The sequence below is a fragment of the Pleurodeles waltl genome, chromosome 3_1 (assembly GCF_031143425.1).
Source record: "Pleurodeles waltl isolate 20211129_DDA chromosome 3_1, aPleWal1.hap1.20221129, whole genome shotgun sequence".
NCBI classification, from domain to species: Eukaryota; Metazoa; Chordata; class Amphibia; order Caudata; family Salamandridae; genus Pleurodeles; species Pleurodeles waltl.
In genome coordinates, this window is record NC_090440.1 from 412,402,697 (window position 1) to 412,425,160 (window position 22,464).

The 22,464-nt window shown below is 43.0% G+C and overlaps 1 protein-coding gene across 2 annotated transcripts in view; it reads right to left on the reverse strand.

Annotated features, from left to right (window-relative positions):
- The window catches only part of VPS33B (VPS33B late endosome and lysosome associated), a 691,895-nt gene that overhangs the window by 485,805 nt on the left and 183,626 nt on the right, over positions 1–22,464 (reverse strand). For both annotated transcript variants that reach the window (XM_069222652.1, XM_069222653.1), the window contains one exon: positions 15,855–15,949. In XM_069222652.1, coding sequence (XP_069078753.1) covers positions 15,855–15,949 — 95 coding nt within the window. The remainder of the gene's footprint in view (positions 1–15,854; positions 15,950–22,464) is intronic.

The following is a 22,464-nucleotide window of genomic DNA, read 5'->3' on the forward strand; positions in this document are numbered from 1 at the left end:
GTGTCAGCGGAGTCCAGTGCCGAACGAATCTGATTGTTGGAGATGGCTTGCCCTTCCTCTACCACTTGTTGAGCCCGTTTCTGATACTCTTTAGGTAGATGCTGAATGATGTCACTCATTTGATCCCAGTGAGGTCGTTCGTAACGGACGAGGAGGGCCTGCGAATTTGCAATACGCCATTGGATGGCAGCTTGCAACGCCACTCTCTTTCCCGCTGCGTCAAACTTGCGACTCTCTTTATCAGGAGGTGGTGCATCTCCTGATGATTGCAAGTTTGCACGTTTCCTTGTGGCACCAACCACTACAGAGTCCGGTGGAAGCTGCTGCGTAATGAACGCTGGGGTCCGACGGGGGTGGTTTGTACTTTTTTTTTTTCCAACCGCGGTGTGATGGCTCTTCCTTTGACTGGCTCTTGAAACACTTGATGTGCATGCTTAAGCATGCCTGGTAGCATAGACAGGCTTTGGTATGACGCCAGGGTATTGAAAAGGAAGTCATCCTCCAATGGTTCCGAATGCATACTGACACTATGAAATGTCGCAGCCCTGGTCAAGACTTGGGTATAAGAGGTGCTATCCTCTGGTGGAGATGGTTTTGAGGGGTAGCACTCAGGGCTATTGTCCGAGACAGGGGGATCGTAAAGATCCCAGGGATCTACATCATCCTGTGTTTGCACAGTATTTGTGGGTGACTGTGCAGCTGGCGTGCCAATTGGTGACCCTGTCCTTTGTGGCTAATGTGATGGGGATATTTCTGGAGAGAAATGGCGAGTTGGTGATTTCTCTCTAGCCACTTTAGCTCTTGGCTGATCAGTTTCAGTTTCAGTCTCTGTCTGTGGTTGAAAAGCCAACTTTCTCTTAAATTTGAGAGGAGGGGCAGTTTGAATCCTTCCAGTATCCTTATGGATCTGTATTCTTGCTTGATTTTGATCAAACTCTTCAATATCCAGCTCCTCTTCAAACCTGTGCCTCTCCTTCAGTTGTTTGGAGAGCCCATGTTCCTCTGTATAAGAGGTCTTTTTTGGCTCAGAAGCCGGTTTTCTCAGCACCGAAATGCCCATGGTGATGGTTGGCCTCGGCTCCGAAAGGCTCTTTTGGGGCTTAGTAGCTTCGACTAGGCGATGTCGACTTTTTTAGACGCCGGTATCTCGACTAGAGTCGGAAGACTTCGGCACGATTTTGGCCTTCTTTGGTGCCGAAGGTGTTGCTTGGTCACTGCTTTTTTTATGGGTCGAGCCATGGCCTTCAGGCAGTGGCATCCCCAAAGCCTTTAGTTTTTTCGGCTGACTTTGGGGTTGGGTCAGGGCAGGCGTACTCACTTTTTGGCCCGCTGTCGGCGGTCGGTCTCCGTCAGAGTCGTCCGATTCCGATCCCTGGATGGAGATAGCCATCTCCTCCTCTTCGACGTTGAGGTGTTGTGATGATTTCGACACCATCTGCAAGCGTCTCACCCTCCAATCTCTTAAGGTCTTTTTCGACCGAAAAGCCTTATAGGCCTCGCAAGTATCCTCTCTGTGCTCCGGTGACAGACACAGATTACAGACCCGATGCTGGTCTGTGCATGGATACTTAGCGTGGCACGTCGGACAGAAACGGAAAGGGGTCCGGTCCATGAGGCTTCGACAACGGGTGTGGTCGGGCCAACCAGGCCTAGGCTGGGCGCGGAAGCCCCGAAGGGCCACCGAAGCGGTTGTCTCATCAGTGCCGATGTATCGATAGAAGTTCTTTCCCGACCGCAACAATACAGACGGTTTTTCGATGATTTTAATACTTTCCCGATTCGAATCACGGAGCGAAGAGGAACACGTGTGAACCCGATGGCGGAAAGAAAACAATCTAAGATGGAGCTGATGCCCATGCGCAATGGAGCCAAAAGGGAGGAGTCACTCGGTCCCGTGACTCGAAAAGACTTCTTCGAAGAAAAACAACTTGTAACACTCCCAGGACAACACTAGATGGCAGGAACAGTGCACAGCATGTGTATCTGCAGCTACACATCCCATCGAGCACATATATATTTATATATATATATGTATATACATAATATAATATATCTGATTGATTCCATTATGTACAAACAGATGAAGGGAACAACGATGGGACCCTCTTGACCCCAGCTATGCAATACATGGGCTGGTGGGAGGAGCAGGTCCTCAGCGTGGAACAAGACTATGAACACACCATACACTAGATTAGATTTATTGACTGTCTTAACAATCCTAAGTGGATATGAGAGGGAGGCATGTGATTTTATCAACAGACTTAATCAAAATGATTTAAATTTATGATTGTCTAGTCATATTAGGAAACATATGGATGATTTTTTAGCCACAAGTATCACAGTTAGTGGGAACACATTAACAGCCACACTGTTCAGGAAAGACTGTTGGTAACAGTCTCTAACATGCACAAAAAAGTCATCCTAAGAACCTGACACACAGCATTCCTTATGGGGAACTGTTAAGGATTAAGATAAATTGCAGCACAGAAGGATGCTTTCTAGCAGAGCAGGACCTCTTAGTACAATGGTTTATAAAGTGTAGTTACTCGAAAGCTGTAATGATATTTGTGTTTGACCTCCGACTCCGCATTGCACTTAGCCTAGCAGCACACCGTCACATTAGTGACCACCAACTTCATTTTTCCTATTGACTTTATTTTAGCATTAGCCACCGCCACGTTAAAAGCTACAAGTATTTTTCCACATTATACACTACAATGTGCTCATGTTTTTATTCTGCGTGTTTGTGTGTTCTTTCTATCCAGGGGCTTAGGCTGATATGAATGTACTAGGACGGCAGGGAACGTTTTTCTTTTGCTAATGGGTACCTTGGGATTTTGGCCAATGCCCGACGTGTTCTTTTCAAAGCTGACCTGAAGTAACCAGCATTGTTTGAATAATAAATGTATGCAGCGGGAGGGAGTTTCTAGAATTCTCCTCTCTTGTTTGTTCAAAGTATAAGAGGCTGAGACCAGATAGACCAGGGAGTAACTCAGATCTCGGACATGCTCAGGACGCCGAAGTGTGTCATTCTTCCCGTGAGGATAACTGATCTTTCTCTCCATGATCGATTCTGGGATCTGGAGATCTGATGCTGATTAGGAGGGAGATGAAGCAGATTTGCCCTTGCCTCATTATGATGCATTTATTATTTCATTATTTGCTTTGCATTGTAATATAGATGCATATATTTCCTGCGTATATTGCAATGGAGAATCATTTGTACATGTTTTCATTTCATTGCTGTAACTATTTTTAAAAGTGTGCTTTCGGCATGCTAATCTCCTTTACGAACCTTGCGAAGTGAATTAATAAATGTCTTCTTTCGACTAAGAAGAACATTCCAGAGATTTTTGTCAGTGCATGAGTGTTTAAGCTCGATCATTAGTCAAGCAAAACAGAAACCCTCTTAAATCCTGCAATAACACAAGTACAGTCAATCAGAAGAGAGGATTTACTGCACAATATCAAAAATTTGAAAATGAAGGAAAAGAAAGATGTCACCAGATTCATTACCACTTAGGTCAGGAGTATTTTATGCAAACATTGGTCCATATTAATATCTGACCCATTAATTGGTGAGGGTATGGGTGACCATCCAAGTGTAATATTTAGAACAGGTGTGTATTTGAGGGACAGGCTCAGTAAGAACTATGTCAGGTTTTTCTTTACCTGCCAGAAGTGCAATGCATGTAAGTGCAGTTGCAGCATGTTTGAATATCATGTTCCCTATAAGGGCACAAGACAGATCAACAAATACATCACATGCAATACAGAATACAAGGTATATGTCCTGACATGTCCATGCAAAAAAAACTTTACATTGGCAGTACGAGTCACCCATTGAGGAAAAAGAGCAATTGATCATCTCCCCAAATCTGTAAGGGGTGGTAATCGGGAACTTCATCTTAACAGACAGGAGAGTTTGTTCTTACATCTTATCACACTCTAAAGTTCTGTGTATGCTTAGCACTGAAGAAGAAATTAAAATTTGTTTAGATTCAGCTTAAGTATACATGCATAGGACTAAATATGGCACATGGCTGGACATGTACTGATTTGACTGAACATGTTTTTTTGCACCTTCATCTGTCTTTCTGCTTGTTTCTAACTGCGTTTAATAGGTATATTCTCTCACACAGTTCATGAAAACAAAAATATAAGTTCACCCATTGAAGCTAAGAATGTTTATGGCTCTTCTGTCATTGTAATATCATTGAACTATGTGTGGTTATCTGATTAGCATTTTGATGTGATGTATTCTCAAAAGAAGAAAATTTAATGTGCAAGCAAATACTGGTAGGCAAACTCCGGATTATAAATCATGCTGAGAGGACATTGTTCATTCAGTTTGAATGAATATTTACATTTACCTAAAATAGGCTTTATTCTGCTGCATCCAAATGCTGGCTTAAGGTATCCATGAGAATCCATACCTTGTTGATTACATTCCATCATTAGAGGATGCTACCTACAAAGGTATCAGACTAACTTGCCCATCAGGCTCTATTCTTTGGTGTCAAATGTCATTGATGATATCAATTCGTAAACAATTCATAAGGATGAACACACTGAAATAGGGATCTTGGGGGTATACTACTTGACTCATGCTTGAGAGGCTGATATTCAGCATGCTCGTTTGTTCCCATTATTCGTTGTTTTTATTGGAAGCTTTCAATTGTGAGTACCATTTCCTTGAGGGACTGTACATACAATAAAATGAAAAGGAGCCGTATGTATGTAAGTGTATACTACAGATGTAATTTATCATTTTGGTGATGCTTACATCACGTTCAATATATATATATCAACGTTTCCTTGTTTTATTGAGGCACTCTGGATGTATTGCCTTTCACTCATAGGTACACAAAGATCAAAGATAAAGCCTGTTTACCAATGTTTGATTTGGGATCACTACTGACCATCACCACTATCTACTATTGTGTGTTTATTTAATGTGTATTGCGCTGTTTAATCGCTACCCATGAACAAGGCCGTATGGCCGAAACACATAGCATAACTTTTTCACCTATATAAACAAATCAATGAGCATTTGCAATCTGGAGTGCATTTATTCATGTTGATTTAAAAGGCCTTGGTGGGTCTCACTCCCTATTACTCACACTGACTTCGAGACAGATAAGGAGAGTGTGGGCTACAGATAATATATATAGATCACTGAAAAAACAAGGGTTAAAATTACATTATAGTTATGCGCTAAAAGACCTGATTTAAACAACAAAAGTAAAAGTGATGTTATAGTTAGGCGAATATGTCAGCACCAACATAACATTTTGAACAAAAAAAAAAAAAAAAGAAATTCACCAGTTACAGTTAGCAGAGCTAACTATAACTTCGACCCCAGCCATGCACTGCTTATGACCTCACTTATTACATCACTCATGACATGATCTATGACATCACTGATTAAATCACTATTGACATCATCCTGTGAGCATGTTCGCTTGTGTTATTGTTGAAATAGAGGAGGGCAAGTACATATTACCTCTCTATCTAATTTTATACAGCCTTTGTCCAGCTAATGGGTGAAAGTGTTTACAAAACACTTGTGCTCCTAATGCACCATAAGTGTGTAGAGGTATTGAACACATTATAAATTTTCCTGTTTTATTCTTATTGTTATGAATTTGTTATTGCAGTTAAAACAGAATGATACATACCAGATTGTGATATAGGAAGGACAACCCAAACCCACCACTCCCCTCCTTGCTCTACTGCAACAGTTGCATAAACAGATGATGGAGCAGAAGCCAGGGAACAAAGAAAGGAGCTCCTGAGTCCATGATTCCGGATTAGCCAGCCTGCCACAATTATAACACCCCTGAGATCTCCTGTATACACAATGGCACTGAATCCCAACCACGTCCACCCCCTCCAAAGATGGGAAGCATTTAAACAGTCACATCAAGCATAAAGGTCTGCAAACCTACAGGGGCCTAGCATCTGGTGGCTCAATCAGATTTGCAAGGTTCGCTGTTGCGGCCTGTAGGTCACCAGCCAGCTCACTGTCTCTCCGATATTTATGCACCCTGCTTTCTTCAGCCACCACCCATTTAGTCATATCTTTCATCCATTCTCGCAACTTAGGACGGGCAAGGGACACTCAACGAATAGCCACCCTGCGTTTAGCTAGGACAAACCCCAACAACAGAAACCGCCAACTGGGACCCTTCTTTTTGCGTGGTGGTATCTGTCCCAACAGGCATTGTCTAGGATCTATGGGGAACCTATCAACTAAGATGAGCCAGTAGGTGCGCAACTACGGGCACCACGATATCATATGGAGAAAGTCTGCTCTCTCGACTAAACGCCGGGCGAAGTTAGGTGCCCTTTCAGTGTAAATGGCATGTAGCATGACAGAAGTACGATAAACATGGCGGATAACATTATAGTGGACCAATTTAAACCTCGAGTTTGCAGAGGCCTTCTGCATAATCGCGTGTATGGTTTCCCAACCTTTATCCGTAATCTGTTCCCTTAGAGCCTCCTGCCACCTTTCATGCACCCGCAGCTCTCACAGTGGAATACCAACCCTAACTACCCTGTAGATAAAAGAGATTAATCTGCGGGCCCCAGCCATTGTAAGTAAAGTTACTACTGTCTGGGACACCTCAAGAGCATCTGAGAATGAAGGCAATATACTGTGGACCAGGGCAGCCATTTTTGCGAACTACAAGAATTGTCTGCTGCCTAAGTTAAAGGTCTCTATCGCATTTAGCAGCGTAATAAATATATATAACTCGGGTACAAGTTCGACATGGTGCTACAGCCTCCTGCCCTCCACCAGTCAATCACCATTGTTTGGGCTATTTGTACAAATGGGCGCAGGGACCAAGTCGACATGTCCAGTGCATAGAGAGCATGACGCAACACTCGCGGAGCGGCCCCCTCCCATGCCCTACACACCTGCCTCACCACATAGAGAACTGTAGCGGGCGCTCTCGAGCCAAACATCAGGATTTTGGTAAATGGCACCTCACTGCAAGTGTTGTGCAGCAGATGTTTTTTCCCAGTTCTCCCCATCGTAAAGCCAGTGTACTGCATGTTGAAGCTGCACAGCAAGATAATAAAGTTCCAGGCTGGGTAACTCCAGCACACAACACCTCTAGGTTCACTTCAAAGTAGACAGGCTGACCATTTTACAACCAGATGCCCAACGCTGGTCAACAATAATTCTATACAATTCAATAAAGTATTTTCTGGGGATAGCAAATAAGGCTCTCTGAAAAACAAAGACAACTGGGCATGACAATTATTTTCACAAGCGCCCCCTTACTCATTTAGGATACCGATACAGAAGGTCTAAGATACAGAAGGTCTTAGACCCTCAGGAAACCTACCAATGTTCAGAGGCTCAAACGTCCCCACCTCCCTTGCTATGCGGATCCCGAGATATCTCAAGATGGCTGCCTCCCATGGGAGCCCCAACTTTGGGAGATTTTGTGGTGGAATCATCCCCAAATTGCTCAGTGGGAATAGTTAGGACTTGAGACCATTTAATTGAAGCACAGACCTCCCCCAATTCTGCCAGGGTTGCTAACATGATGGGGACCGAGTACACATGCTGTCTCCAATATACCAAGGCACTGTTCACCAATACCAATACCAATATTTATGCCCCACCCACGCAGCACCGAACACAGTTTACACACCAGAGGCTTCATCACCAGGAGCTCCATGCTCTTAAACTGAAAAGCAAGGCGATGGTGGCACGGGGAGGTGCTCCCGGCTTAGGCACGGGTGCCAACCCGCAGTGAGCGTGCTCTATTGTGAAGAACTTGGAAAGTTTCAGTGGCTTCAGAGCATTTCTGATCCAGTCCTGTAGAAACAACTCGGTAGACTGACCCATCGCTCGCTTCGGGAAGCTCATAATCTGAGATTGTTCCTTCTGGAGTGCTCCTCTGCATCCTCAATCCGCTCTTCCACACGGGCAAAGAGCGACTGGTGTGAAGATTAATTCTTCTTCAGTGTCACCACCACCTGTTGGAGTTCCACAACGCGGCCCTCCACCTTAGCAACCCTCTCCAACATAATCCTTAAGTCTGCAGGAAGAAGGCCCAAATCAAGAGCCACAGTGTCAATTTTCATCAGCATAGCCTCTTTCAAGCCCATTATCGCCACCATTATGTCCATCATGGTTGGGGCTCCCTGTTCCGCGGGCGGCACCCCTGCCGCACCTCAGGCAGCACCGGAATAGTGTAGTTGTCCATTATGCTTGACCTGCACAGCCCTGGGGGGCTCATCTTTTGCCATGTTTCAGATGCAGAGGGAACTGCACAGTATAGACATCCATGACCACAGGCTTTCAGCAGGTAATGAGGCCCCAGGCCAGAGCCAGTTGGCTGATATCCACAAGAAAGCACTGCCAGGTCCCCCAGGTTCAGCATGGCAGGAATGGGGTCCATGTCTCTCTGGGCAGTGTGTCTCCCACCAGTTAGAAGCAGTAGAGATGTATATCCACTCAAGGGGGGAGGGTCCTGGTCATCACCAAGCTGGGATTCGCCATCCCTCAAACAGAGTCAGTATTGTGGGGTCATCAGGTGTCCTCCGCTGTCACAGCAGTGAAACCCAGGGGTTCCCAATGGCCTTAAGTCTGCCTCCCCTGCGCTATGGGGTATATAGAAGGGAAGCCCCGGCAGGTCAGGCAGCAGTACTGTATTGAGTGGTTCGCACAGGAGTTGGAGGCACACCAATTGGTTGCGCCTCAGGGACTGCCAAAATTCAACAGGCAGGCTGCCTGGCCTGCCCCTCCCTCTAGGCTAAAGTACCTCTCCTCTGGCCACTGCCCACCCTGCAGCGATGCACAGCTGCCGCACCACTCCTGCAGGTCCAGAACAGTCTCCCGTCAGGATTGTTGCCTCCCCACACCATAGGGGATGTCCCTGGAGGTCCAGCCGCCCAACTCAGGGACACAACCGGCCAAGCACTCTGTCATACCCACAACCGAGGTCCATAAGTCAAGGGAGCAGCTTCGATGTACACATCGGCGTGGGCCTTCCCGGGCCTGTGTCTCATCCCCTGCATGTCTCCACCAGGAGGGGAAGCCGTTCAAGCTCGGGGGAGTGCCCCCAACCAGAATGCCGTCAGCTGCGGCCCAGTCCCAGGCCCACAGCACTGCACTCTCCCTATGGATTCCACACAGCACGGGGATCACAGCTCTGGATCCCCCCAGCTGCAGTCCCGGTGAGTGCTGGGTGGGTCACACGTCGCTGGGGGTGAAATACAGCAAATTGCAGTCCCAGGATTAGTTAGGATGTATAATTCATGGGCAAGAGCTAACAAAAGAGCATTTAAGCGGCCATCTTCTTAGGCCACATCCTCCCTCACATTACAAATCTTTGAATTCAGGAGTAACTCTGTGTGCAGGTGACAGCTGACAACTTGCGTCCAGTATGTTCAACTCTGTTTTTTTTAGTTTAGCAGAAAAGGTTTCCAACGGGGCAAAGATTCTATATAGTAGATAATAAGTATTGTTAGCAGTCTTGAATATTTTGACTGAATCATCTCAGCATGACAATTTCTACATAAGATAGAAGACTGTGTGCACCAGGTGCTAACCTATGTACATGTGCTTGATTAACTTCAGAAGATGGGCTATCTGTAAACTTTTTATCACAGTATGAAGGCTGCTGGTAGTATGACCTTTAGCACTTCGAGCCTTCAGATACTTTAATGAATAGTGTCTCTTGGACAAGTTTTGCACAGAGTGAACACTGTTCTTGGTAAATTCTTTTCAGTACTTTGTGCTGTAGTTCTCATGAGAGTTTCACTGTCTGCAAACAGTGTAGTAGACAGCAAATTCTCTCAATAAGAGTAAACACTATTTAGAGGACCCACTTTTTGACTCATATCAGATGCATGACGGAATACTAAGGGGGTCATTCTGACCCCGGCGGTCATGGACCGCCGGGGCCAGGGTTGGCGGGAGCACTGCCAACAGGCTGGCGGTGCCCCGCAGGGCATTCTGACCGCGGCGCTTTGGCCGCGGTCAGAAGAGGAAAACCGGCGGTCTCCCGCCGGTTTTCCGCTGCCCATAAGAATCCTCCATGGCGGCGCAGCGAGCTGTTCCTGGCGGATGGCGGTATGGGGTGTCGTGGGGCCCCTGGGGGCCCCTGCAGTGCCCATGCCAATGGCATGGGCACTGCAGGGGCCCCCGTAAGAGGGCCCCACTTTGTATTTCAGTGTCTGCTTTGCAGACACTGAAATACGCGACGTTTGCAACAGCACCCGTCGCACCTTCCCACTCCGCCGGCTCCATTCAGAGCCGGCGTCCTTGTGGGAAGGTTGATTTCCACTGGGCTGGCGGGCGGCCTTTTGGCGGTCGCCCGCCAGCCCAGTGGAAATCCCAGAATCACTGCAGCGGTCTGACGACCGCGGTGCAGTGTTCTGGCAGGGGTACTTTGGCGGGCGGCCTCCGCCGCCCGCCAAGGTAAGAATCACCCCCTAAATGCCATTTTAACGAATGGATTTATAACGCAAGCATTATAACGAATAGGCATTTAGAACGAAAGGCTTTTACAATGAGATTTATTACAACGAACATGCCTTTACAACAAAAGTCTTTACCACGAAATGTAAGTATTTAACAAGTAAGTATAAACCCTTTATTTATACTGTATTGTCTGTTAAGGAACGCGGGGAGCTGTCAACTGAACAAAATTTAAAGAGTTACCCCACATGTGTGGTTTGCATGTTGGGTGTGGAATTGGAACTCATGATGGATTCAGGATCCCCGTGGAGTATATTTACAAACAAGTATTTTAAAGAAAGGTGTGATAGAAATTTAGACATGGGAAGTTTGTAACTATCAGACATAATTGCTGAACGTTTTGATGGATCTACAATAAACATGGATGGATTTATGATGTGGAAAAAGCTTTAGATAGGGTTAATTGGAAATTTTTAATGAATGCGTTGAAATTAGACAGTTTTGGTCCTAAGGTTTTAGAGCTCGTACCTCTAGTATATTCTTCACCTCGACCACCCGTTATTGTCAGTGGTGTACAATACCCGTATTTACCCACTCAAAAGGGGAACAAGACATGGATACCCCTTGTTTCCATCATTATTTATCCTTGCTCTTGAACCAGAATTGTCTATTCCCACTTTCTTCACTGAATTACAATTTTATTCAGAGGTTTCCGTTCACAAATTAAACTTAGATAAGTCAGAAGTCATGCCTTTAACAAAATGCTGCGTTACAAAAACATGTAGATGCCAGCTTAGCTTGGATTTCTAATAGGGTCAAATGGCTTGAGATCTGGTACCATGCTAATGTCAGGGGCACCCTAAAAGCTTATATAGATGAACTGGAAGCTAGGATTATTCACCTAACACAAAAATGGTCTCCGTTAATTCTCTTCTGGTGGGGCTGTTTGGATACTATCAAGATGATGCTTCTCCCGATTATTAATTTCTTCCTTATGATGCTACCTGTTAAAATTTATGTAAGATGTTTTGGCACTATAGATGAAATACACTCTAAAATTTTGTAGAACTGGAAAATGCCTAGAATTTCTCTAGACAAATACATCTGGCAGTGCTCATTTTCTGAAATCCTCCACATATCACAGAGGTTTCGGAATAAAACAATAGAGTGCTATCTGGTGGATTCAAATACGAATAGTTGTAAATTGTGGCTGAATTAAGAGCTTGCTATAGTATCCCTTTTTTCTCATAAACATGTTCTTTTTATGTCCAATCCCCATAACGTTTGGCTGCTGTCAACTATATCACATTCTTGCTCCTTATTGAAGCCTTATTTGGCTTCTCATATATATCTCCTCTCAACCAGTTTGTTAGCAGCACCATTTGGTACATTAAATGGATTAAGGAAAACGGGGAGACTCCACTATGGAAGAAATGGTTAGACAAGTGCATTTTTATTATTTCTTAACTGTAAGAGTCCAACTCTATGATTTCTTTTGTGGCTCTCACAATCTTAAATAACCTTCCTCTATAATTGGTAAGCAATATAATGAGTTCAAAATTATTCTACACAGCGCCCTTACTTAGTTCACTCCCTCCATTAGTAAAAACACCTATATTCAGAGTAAACCGATTTCTACTACTAGGCATTCTAAAGCAGCAGTTAGTTATAAATTAATCAGAATGCCCAACCTCGACAGAGATAATTCTAAAAATGAGGTTTTATGGAAATCGGATTTACAATGCACATGGCCTCTCTCAGTTAGGGATAGAATTTGGAGAAACACATTCCACAGCCCATTCTGTAAGTTTAGCGTAGACTTTATTTGTCTTCTACAATAGAATGTTTTACCCTCCAGGATACTTATTTAAAACTAATTAAACATCATTAAACAGGATACTTGTTGGCGCTGTCATCCTCATTCAGGAAAATAAATATATATGTTTTTTTCTAAGCCCCGTTGTCTCTAATTTCTGGGCTCAGTTGTGGAAGGGAATTACGGCTTTTACTAATGTTTCCATACCCTTTTCACTGGACATACTGCTTCTGGGTATGAAGCATTGTATATGGTCACATATTAGGCCGTTTGGTAAATTACTAGATCTCTCAATTACAATTGCTTTATAGGTTACTTCCACCTGGAAGTCTATAGACAATATTACCATTCAATATCGGCAGAATCTAGCATGTCACAACCACAGAATGGAGAGATTAACCTTGAACTCTCATAAATTAACTGTGAAACGTGATAAACTGTGGTTGCCACTTGCCAATTATCTGTCTCATAATGCTGTTATTAATGCTACCGTGCTTTCCAGGGTGTGACCTCCTTTTATAAAAATGTTGTTCATGTTATTGTTTTTTACTGTATTTTATTTCACTTGGTTATTTACAATGCATCGTATTAGGTTATCTCCTATGAAATATATTTGTTCCTTCATTCCTCAGCTTTACTTTTCTTCATTCTTATTATATCTTGTTCTTTCTCTTTAGCTTTCTCCATTCTCTTCCTTCTTCTCTTCCATTTCCTACAAGTGTATTTTGCACTTAATTGACACTTTGTGACTCACCTATCCATCTCTAGATTGAATTAGTTAAATATGTTACCAAAAATGCCAATAAATGTATTTATTGTATTTGCATGTATTCTATTTTATAACTGATAATTCTTCAATTAAAAAAAAAACGAAACTAAAAAAAACAAAAACATTTAGATTAAATAAATTACTTTGATGCAAAGGAATTTCATTTACTCGCTTCCACAGTACTAGTCTAGTACAAGGGAGCTTGACTCTGGCATCTTGTTAGAGAATAGAACTCAACAATGCTTGAGAAAGATTTCTCACCACCTTTGCCATAGCTGCTCACGGTAAAATAATTGGCATCATCACGCCTATGTTCAATAACATCGCAATATAAATATATTTTTTTTAACATCTGTCCTCAAACAGGGAATGTTCAAAGTGCTAATATGAAGAATGACAGCAAATTATTTAGCAAATTACAATGAGATCTATGCAGCCTACCCTAATGACAATGACCACAAAGTTTGGCCCACAAAAGCTTTCACTGAACTTTTTGCCATGTCTTTCAAGGACCACAAAGTCAATCTTTCTACGCCATTTATATTAGTGTGTTATAAGGGCTAATGTCGATTTAATTCCACAAGCTTTACTCCTTATTGTTCCCTAATGGTCACCTAAAGCAAGATAAGAAACCCCACTGGGATAGTAACAACCTTATATAGCTTTGAAACACACTGCAGCATGGGATGTGTGCATCTCTTTCTAAGTGAAAATGTTGTAAAGGAGTTGAAACAGGGGGCACCGACACACACTTCTAAAATCTGCCTATGACAGTTTGAATTTGGTTCACTGATAACAGGTCTCATCATTTTCAGCCATGTAAAAAACAAAACTATTTTTTTTTATCAGAAATGTGTTTCATTGATTCAATTCCCCCTATGTACAGCTTCTAATGCATGTATTTTCTTAAGTTGTCACATGCCAAATCAGGAATCAGAAACCCAAGTGGAAGCCAACTTGCCAGACTTCTGAAAAGTACCACAAAGTGACTCCCAAGAAACATATAGCAAGTTCCTGTAGAGAGACAGGGGAAGCTTCACAAGGACTGTCATACCAACATAAGGAAATGGCTGTAGAACAGATAAGTGGTGGATTTAATATGTGTAAGGCCGGGGTTTTGCTGAGCAGCTGAGACTAGCTCATGATTTATCACAACTGGAAGTGTTGACATAAGCCAAGTTGCTTTTGTTATGTTTATGCTGAAGGTGTTTATGGGAAGAGGGGATGTTTTAAGGGAGATGGTAGGGGGGAGTTTTGATCTGCTAGGTGTCCTGGGTTACCAAATTCATTGAAGGCAGTGTAACTCTCAGAAGAATGAGTACTAAATATCAGGGTCTGAATATAGGAACTAGGAACTGCACAATCCTTGAACAACTCCAGGAATGCAAAGCAAAACTGATATGCTCGTAGGAGACATTAATGCTTCGTTAGGATCAGACGATCATGAACTCTAGGACAATAGTGTCATAATAGTTTGCCTTGCCTTAAGGAACATTAAACTTAAGGAGAAGGGATACTCATACCCAAAAAAGTCTTCCATATATGGTTAAGGACACTAAAGCAGACAATACGTGTGTAACTGTTAAGGTTAGAGGCCATAATAATGGTGTTGGTTTATGCATCCACATATAACTCAGGTCAGTTTCTAAAACAATGTCTGGCCTTGGTAAGTTATTTTGTTGAAGAAATTATAGCCTTGTTTGAAGACTTAAGCTTGGCCACAGTAAGGAGAAGGAGGCAAGGTAGTTTGAATTTGGACATCTGCTCAAGGAAGAGCAGTGCTAAGCTGACAGAGTAGGCTGACAAACTAACATTCGGAGACAGGCGTGTCTGGGTGATGGAAACTATGCTCATTTGATTCAAACCTACATGGAATTTTCTAATAACATGCTCTTATCGCTGAGATTATTGGGTCCACAGAGACTCATCACATCTTCAAAACGCATTCTACAAGCACCTGCATGCCTGAGAACAGTCGTCCAACAAGGAGAATAGCAAGAGATATTCTGAAAGATATGCAAAACAAATGAGAAATGGGAGACAAAATCAGCAAGTACATATGAGGCAATAAAGACAGGGACATCAGTCTTTCAAACAATGTTTTTTTGTGAAAGCTGTGGTTGGCTGACATTATTAAGTATAGCAGCCAACATGAAAAGCCTAAATTAGGAAATCCAGAAAAGACTGCGGGAGAACCCAAAGTCAGTAAAGGAAATGTATAAATAATCAGCCATGTAAAAAAAAACATAAGAGTCTAATGATATCAGTCAAATGGCAGTTCCTTTTTCAGTATGCCAAACAGAAATATTTACCATTGCTATTTAATAAACGGAAATTCTACAACCTAGTTAACAAGTGTATTAGTCTATATGCAGAAAGGTTAAAAGCCAAAATCAGAATAATGATGCACCTTATTGAGAAAGACCCCATACCTCGACCATCTTAATTTCCAACACAAACGAGGCAATTTATCCACTCAGTTGAACATCTTTAGAGGTCAGCATTCATCTTTGGGAATAATATGCGTAATTGGATTATGGCAATTTATGGTAACTCAGCAGAATGTTAATCACTTAAGGTGATGTCCTCGCCATGCCTGAATTTATAGAGACGGACAAGGTAGGACTGTCACCCGTCAGAAGCTCTCATTATTTTGATAGTGTAATGTGCAAATATACATGAGTCTCCCAGACTTGGAGGTGGTCACCTGCAAATATCTCCATATCAACTGTAAACAGAAAACAATAACTCAGCCCTATTTAATGGGCCAAATATTTACAATGTGGAGAAGGAGTAGGATATGGAACATGTTTTTTTACCAGGAAATAGTCTCTGTAGAACTCTGGAAGCTCCATACTGATGATGTCATCATCCAGTGGTAGCAGGTAGAAGGACCACTCATCGCAAGTCACATCTGGAGTCAAAGGAAAATAGGTAAAAAATATTTGGCTGTCAAAAGCTCTATGTGTGCTAACAAATAAATGGACTGTTACTCATTTGATAAAAAACTCATTCTAAATAATCAATTTTACTAAGTACCAAACTCGGTCTCGCTTCAGGATGCAATGTAACACCTTGCAAAAAACAGCAAATAACATTCTAACCGGTGAAAGGTGCATTGCTACAGTTTATATTAACATTACCATTTACCCATAAACCATTAGCAAACAAAAAACACATTGTTCTTACTAGCCATACCGTTTTTTAAGGTCTTTCCTACAGACAGCTTTTAGCTTTCTTGTCAATCCTTCAGGTCCCATAATATTCCTGTCGCCTACAGTTCCGCAGGGTTCTATACTGTCTCCTGTCATCTTCAACCTCCTCAAGGAATCACTTAGAGCTCTAGTCACAGATAACAGCATCAATATTCACCAAAATGCTGATGATACACAACTCTACTTGAGAATCTCCTATGCTATGCACATACAACACCTCAAACACTGCCTACATATCACCCAGACCTCGACATCCAGCACCTATTTAAAGCTTAACCCAACCTAGGCAGAATTCCTGTTATTTGCAAAGAATAAATAATATGAAACGGTACAAACCTGGCTCAATAAGAAAAACCTTAACTGCTTCGAACCCCCACTTTCACAGAATGCCAAGTCATTTGGATTCACCCTGGACTCCAACCTCACCCTCAAAGAACACTGCCTTGTACATGCCTCATTTTCCAAAGGAAGTGAACAGTTGCTTTCAGAAAGCAAATTCATGACTGCTGTTCAAGCATCCCACACCACAACACATCTTATCCAGGGCCTGAACAAATATGACCACATCACCCCCATCCTGATGGAACCCCATTGGTTCTCCTTGTCGTCCGCAGCATCTTCAAAACCACTTGCATTATTTAGAAAGTCATCACAACCAACACCTCTGCTTATCTCACTATCTCTGGGGATTCTCTGCACAGCCATAGCCAGAACTTTAAACTAAGAAGCGTAAAAAGGAAAAAAATGAGGCAGCAGTCATTTTCCACCTATGCATCCAGGATCTGGAACAATAACCCTTTATCCAATAGGAACACCCTAATGCTGTCCCAATGCAGGAGTGTTCAAGTTGCACATCTTTAAAAATCACTACATCACAATGCATTAACTGTCCACAACCGAGCTTTCTCTCCTATCGCTCATTGACTTTATGCATGTCTTTGACCCTATAGACTGCACCGCTGCCTTCTGGCTAGATTCACACTTATGAAATACAACATACATTCATACACATTATTTCCTTACTTCTTTTTCAATGGCTTTCCTTCCAATTCTTGTGTTCATTCCTTCCACGGAGCATTGCTTTATTAGCATCCTGTTGACTGGATGACTTGTAATCTTCTACTGCTTACGCTCAGGCAACTACTTTATTCTTTTAGCATCTATGGGAGCACAAGCATTTCTTGCTTTCTCCCTAGTATGCTGCTTCTCCCCTCGAATCCCTGATCCACTGCTCTGTCCGAGTTGCTCCTCTACTGACTTTGTTTTTATTTTTTAACTCAGCCTCACAAAGCTCCTGTGTTTATTATAGATCTGCTCACTCACCAGTGGCACCCTGAAAAATCGAATCCGATGTGACTGATCCACACCACCGGCTCTTCTACTGCTCTCCTATGACATCTCCATTGTGTTTATATTTAAAACAATTTTTTTTAAAGAGTGTGGAGGGCCCCACTGCTGCAACTTGCTACTGGGCAACTCATTTTTCTTTAACCAATTGTGTGCACAAGATGGCTCAAAGCTGTCTGCGCACACAGTGCTTGTGTGCGCAGGACGGCTCTGAGTCATCCTGGCACACGAGGCAGGAAACCCTCTGGTGCTGGCACCAGAGGGATTTCCTGTAACTGAAAAATAGTATTGGGACCTGGGGAAAAGCTTCCCCAGCTCCTGAGGTTATGTCAGTATTTTTATCGAAATGACGAATGAGCCGATCAGCTCATTTCACTTTAACGGTGCTCAGAGGGCTATTTCAGCTCTCTCCCCCTTCCCCCTGAGCACTTATTCAGATGGGGGAGGTATCAATAAAAAGGGGAGAATATCCCTTTTCCAATGGTCCTTTTCCCAAGTAGATCCCTGCTTGGCGATCGTCAAAGGATGGCGATCCCCAAGCAGGGATCCACTCTACGAGACACCTGGGATTTATTTTAGTTGTGGGGAATGGCCCCTTTGGCATGGGCAGCTGCCCATAATTAAGGAAAAAGTTTGGCCCTGGGGGCAGATTGACCTTATTTTTAGGTCGATCTGTCCCCCAGGGGGCAGAAAACCACTAGACCCCCCCAGGGATTTTTACAATTATATTAAAGGGGAGCGCTCACTTGGGCAAGGGTCATTCCTCATTCTGGGAGCATAATTATAGCTGTTTTCTGCACCCCCACCCTGGGGAGCAGGGGGGACAGATCATCCATATTTTTAGGCCAATCTGCCACCAAAGGAGGCAGAAAACCACTAGAAAACAGGGATTACTTTTTTTATTTTTATTTGTAGGGGTGGGGCTGCCCAGTATTGGCATGGCTATCCCTCCACTCCCCCAAAAAAAGGGAAACAGTCTTTCTGCCTCCCAGGGGCAGATGGGGACAATTACCCGACCCTGCCATCACCCCCACCCAGGGGAGTCAGAAAGCCCACTAGACACCAGGATTACCTTTTGTCTTTTGATCTATAGGGGTGGGGGCTGCCCAGAATGGGCATGACCATGCCTCCACTCCCTCAAAAAAATCAAAACAGTATTTCTGCCCCCCTCCGGGAGGGCAGATGGTGTAAATTACCCTCATATGTCCCCTAGACACCAGGGATTACTTTTTGTTTTTTATTTGTAGGGGTGGGGGCTGCGCAGTATGGGGATGACCATTCCTCCACCCCCTCAAAGAAAAGGGAAACAGTCTTTCTGCCCCCCCTACAGTAGGACAGATGGGGGCAATTATCCTCATCTACCCCCTAGATACAAGGGATTACTTTTAGTTTTTTAGTTGTAGGGCTAGGGGCTGCCCCTACGCCCCTAAAAAAGAATAGGGTAATTATCTCCCCCCCCCCAAGTGACACTAGGGATTTTTTTTTTTTAGTAGGGGTGGGTTATGCCCTCACCTCCATAAAAAGGGGGAAACAGCCTTTCTGAGGGCTGAGTTAGGGCCCAAAAACCACAGCAACCCACCAAGCAAAAACGGATCCGTTTTGAGGGGGCAAATTTGATGTATTCAAGTTGTGTTTTTGGCCATTTCCTGTCAAGGGCACTAGGCCTGCCCATAAAAATGTACCATTTTTATCAGAAGACTTAGGAGAATGCTTGTTGGAAGGACTATTGTGGCTCCATGCACATTCCAGAACTTTCCATCACAGAAATGTGAGGAAAATGTGTGGGTTTTTTTAAGTCAAAGTTTGTGGTTTGCAAGGGATTCTGGGTAACACAATGTTCATCCTCCCCCACAATTTAGTAGATGTTCAGTTTGCTGATATGATAAGTGCATTACAGTCACAGCACTGCACATAATGGTAGATGGACATATGCTACATTCTCATAGGCTATCCTGTGTGTCAAAAACTGCTGTTTTTCATAAGTCATGACGTCCTCTTAAGGGAACTTCAGAAACTCAGTTTGAGAAATGAGCCTCAGGGCCATACTCGGACACCCCCAACTTGCATCCACAAACTGGTCAGAGTTGGATTTAGCACAATGAGTGCACTAACGGAGCATGAAAGACATGTCATCTTGAGCCTCATGTGACTATCAGGAGAGCCATCATTAAAGGTTCACTAGGCATGCGTTTGGTAATGTTCAGGAAGGAGGCAGTTATTTGACAAGTGGTAAAATGTTCTCAAACTTATTCTGTCCTGTGCCATATGAATGTGATGGGCCTTTGCATGGCGGCAGTAAACTGATGTGAGTGCACTGATCAGTCTGATTGGGCCTGTGGCCGGCGGTTTGAAAGTCTTGTGTGTGGTGCTTAAATGGCATGTGAATGGACCATAAAGTGGCTGATGCCGTGAAGAGGCTTTATGGCTCACCTTCAGAAGGCTTGGTTTCAATATTCAGACACTTTCATAACTTTTTATGCTTTGAAACCAAACTTTCTGGAGGTGCTAAAACCAATCAATGTAAGTGGAGTATTCCCTTTAACAAATCAGTACCAGATCTATATCTGTGGCCGTTAGACGACCCTTACTACGAACTCCTCCTTGTTTTCCATTTTTCTTTGACATTATGTGTAGCTGTGGATTTTGGATCCTAGCTCAGCCAGCACCTACAGAAATCTAGCTAACCTTTACATTTTTTTTAACTAGACAATCATGGCAGTCCAGGCAAGCCAGAGTACAGGCAAGCCACACCTCCCTGGACTCCCCCAGGTGTCTAGTTTTCAGAAATGTCTGGGTATGGTAGGTTTCCCTACATGGCTGCCAAGTTTGGGACCAAACACGCAGGTGTCCCCATTGCAAAACCAGGGCGTTTTGTGACTGATAATTTTGATGTCTCCACAATACGTTTTGGGCCCTTCCCTGTAACGGGCGCTTGGCCCACCCACACAAGTGAGGCACCTTTTTTCTTGGGAGAGTTAGGGGAACGCTGAGTGGTAAGAAATTTGTGACTGCCTGCAGATTTCAGGACTTTTCCTCACGGAAATGCAAGGAAAACGTGTTTTGTTAAGCAAATTTTGAGCTTTGCAGAAGATTCTGGGTCAAAAAACGTGAGAGCCACGCAAGTCAGCCTACCCTAGATACCTCTAAGTGTTTTAAAATGTACAGGTTAGCTAGGTTTGTCTAGGTGCCGGCTGAGTGCGGAAAATGTATTTTTTAGTCAAAGTTTGCTGTTTGCAAGAGATTCTGGGTAAAGAAACATTTTGGGAGCCACGCAAGTTAGCCCACCCTAGATACCTTTAAGTTTCTAGTTTTCAAAAATTTACAGGTTGCTAGATTTCCCTAGGTGCCAGCTGAGCTACGGTCCAAAATCTCGAACTACCCATATTGGAAAAAAGGGTCAGTTTTCAGTGGAAAAATGCACTGCGTCCATGTTGCATTTTAGGCCGTTTCCCATCGCAAACACTAGGCCTACCCACACATGAGGTACTATTTGTATCTGGAGTACACTAGAATATTTGTTATTATGTGTTGGATTTCGCTGCATTTGTGCCTTGCAAATGTAAGCCAGTGTAAAAGAAAGATAACATTGAAAAAAAATACCTTCCAAATCTTATGCTAGTACGGGTACACACAAATTCAGAGATGTAGAAATTCCCACTGTTCCTGCACTCCATATCTTGTGCCCATTTCAGAAATACATAAGTACCTTGATACCCATTTTCCACTCTGCCTATTTCCCTATAATAGTTGGTCTATACTCGGTCCTCAATGAAAAACCATTGTACAAGCAGCTCAGTTGTTGGCTCTAGGTATCTTGGAGGACCTACAAATTGTACATATCCTCACAACCAGAAGAGTCTAGCGGACATAATGGTATATTGATTTTGTCAAACGGCCATCCTGACAAAAAATTAAGATGAAAATGTCACAAATGCCTGTTTTTTCCTACTCGTTTTCAATATTTCTTTATTTCAACAGTTCTTTTCCTTGGCAACCCCTTGAGGGATCTACACAAATGGCCCCTTGCTGAATTCAGAATGTTGCCTGCTTTATAGAAATCTAAAGCTTTTGTGGATTACCCATGGGTTTCACACTGGTTTCCACTGAAAGTAAGTTGAGAGCACAAAAAATTGGGGAAATTGGCTACCTCTTAGAAAAATGCCAAAACTGTGGTACAAAATTAGGTTTTTGGATTCATCTCTGCATGTTCCTGAAAGCTGGGAAGATGGTGACTTAGTACAGCAAACCTTTCGTGATTGCCATTTTTAGGGAAAAACAGACACTTTCATCTGAAGCACTTTCCCCCTATTTTTCTCCAAAAACTCAAAATCTTGTTATATTATGCCTATTTTCTCTGTCCCCTTTAGGGAATCTACAATCCCTGGGGACCTTTAGAATCCACAGGATATTGGGACAAAAAGGCGTACATTTGGTGTGGATAACCTGAGTGAAAAAATTGTTATGGAGCCCTAGAGCACAAACTAGCCCAAATAGCCAAAAAGGGCTCAGCATTTTGGGGGGAGGGCGCAGCACCTAAGGGGTTAAGTAGCACTGCAATAAAACATGTAGAAAGGGACTCCACTGGGAAAACTCCCTTGCCCCTAAATCATTAACAACAAAAACAATTCACATTTTTACCTCTAAATAGATTTTCTTCAGTACTCAAAATAAAACATCTTTATTCCATCCATTTTATTTTCCTATAAATCCTCTTCATATTCAAATAATGTAACGTCAAGGAAGAATTATTTTTGTAATCTATTGTTCACATACTCACATTTTTTTGTTTTTAAGATCTCTTTTATTGCTTTATAATTGCATGAAAACGCATACAGAACAAAATAACTTCCCATCTTTTTGTAACCCC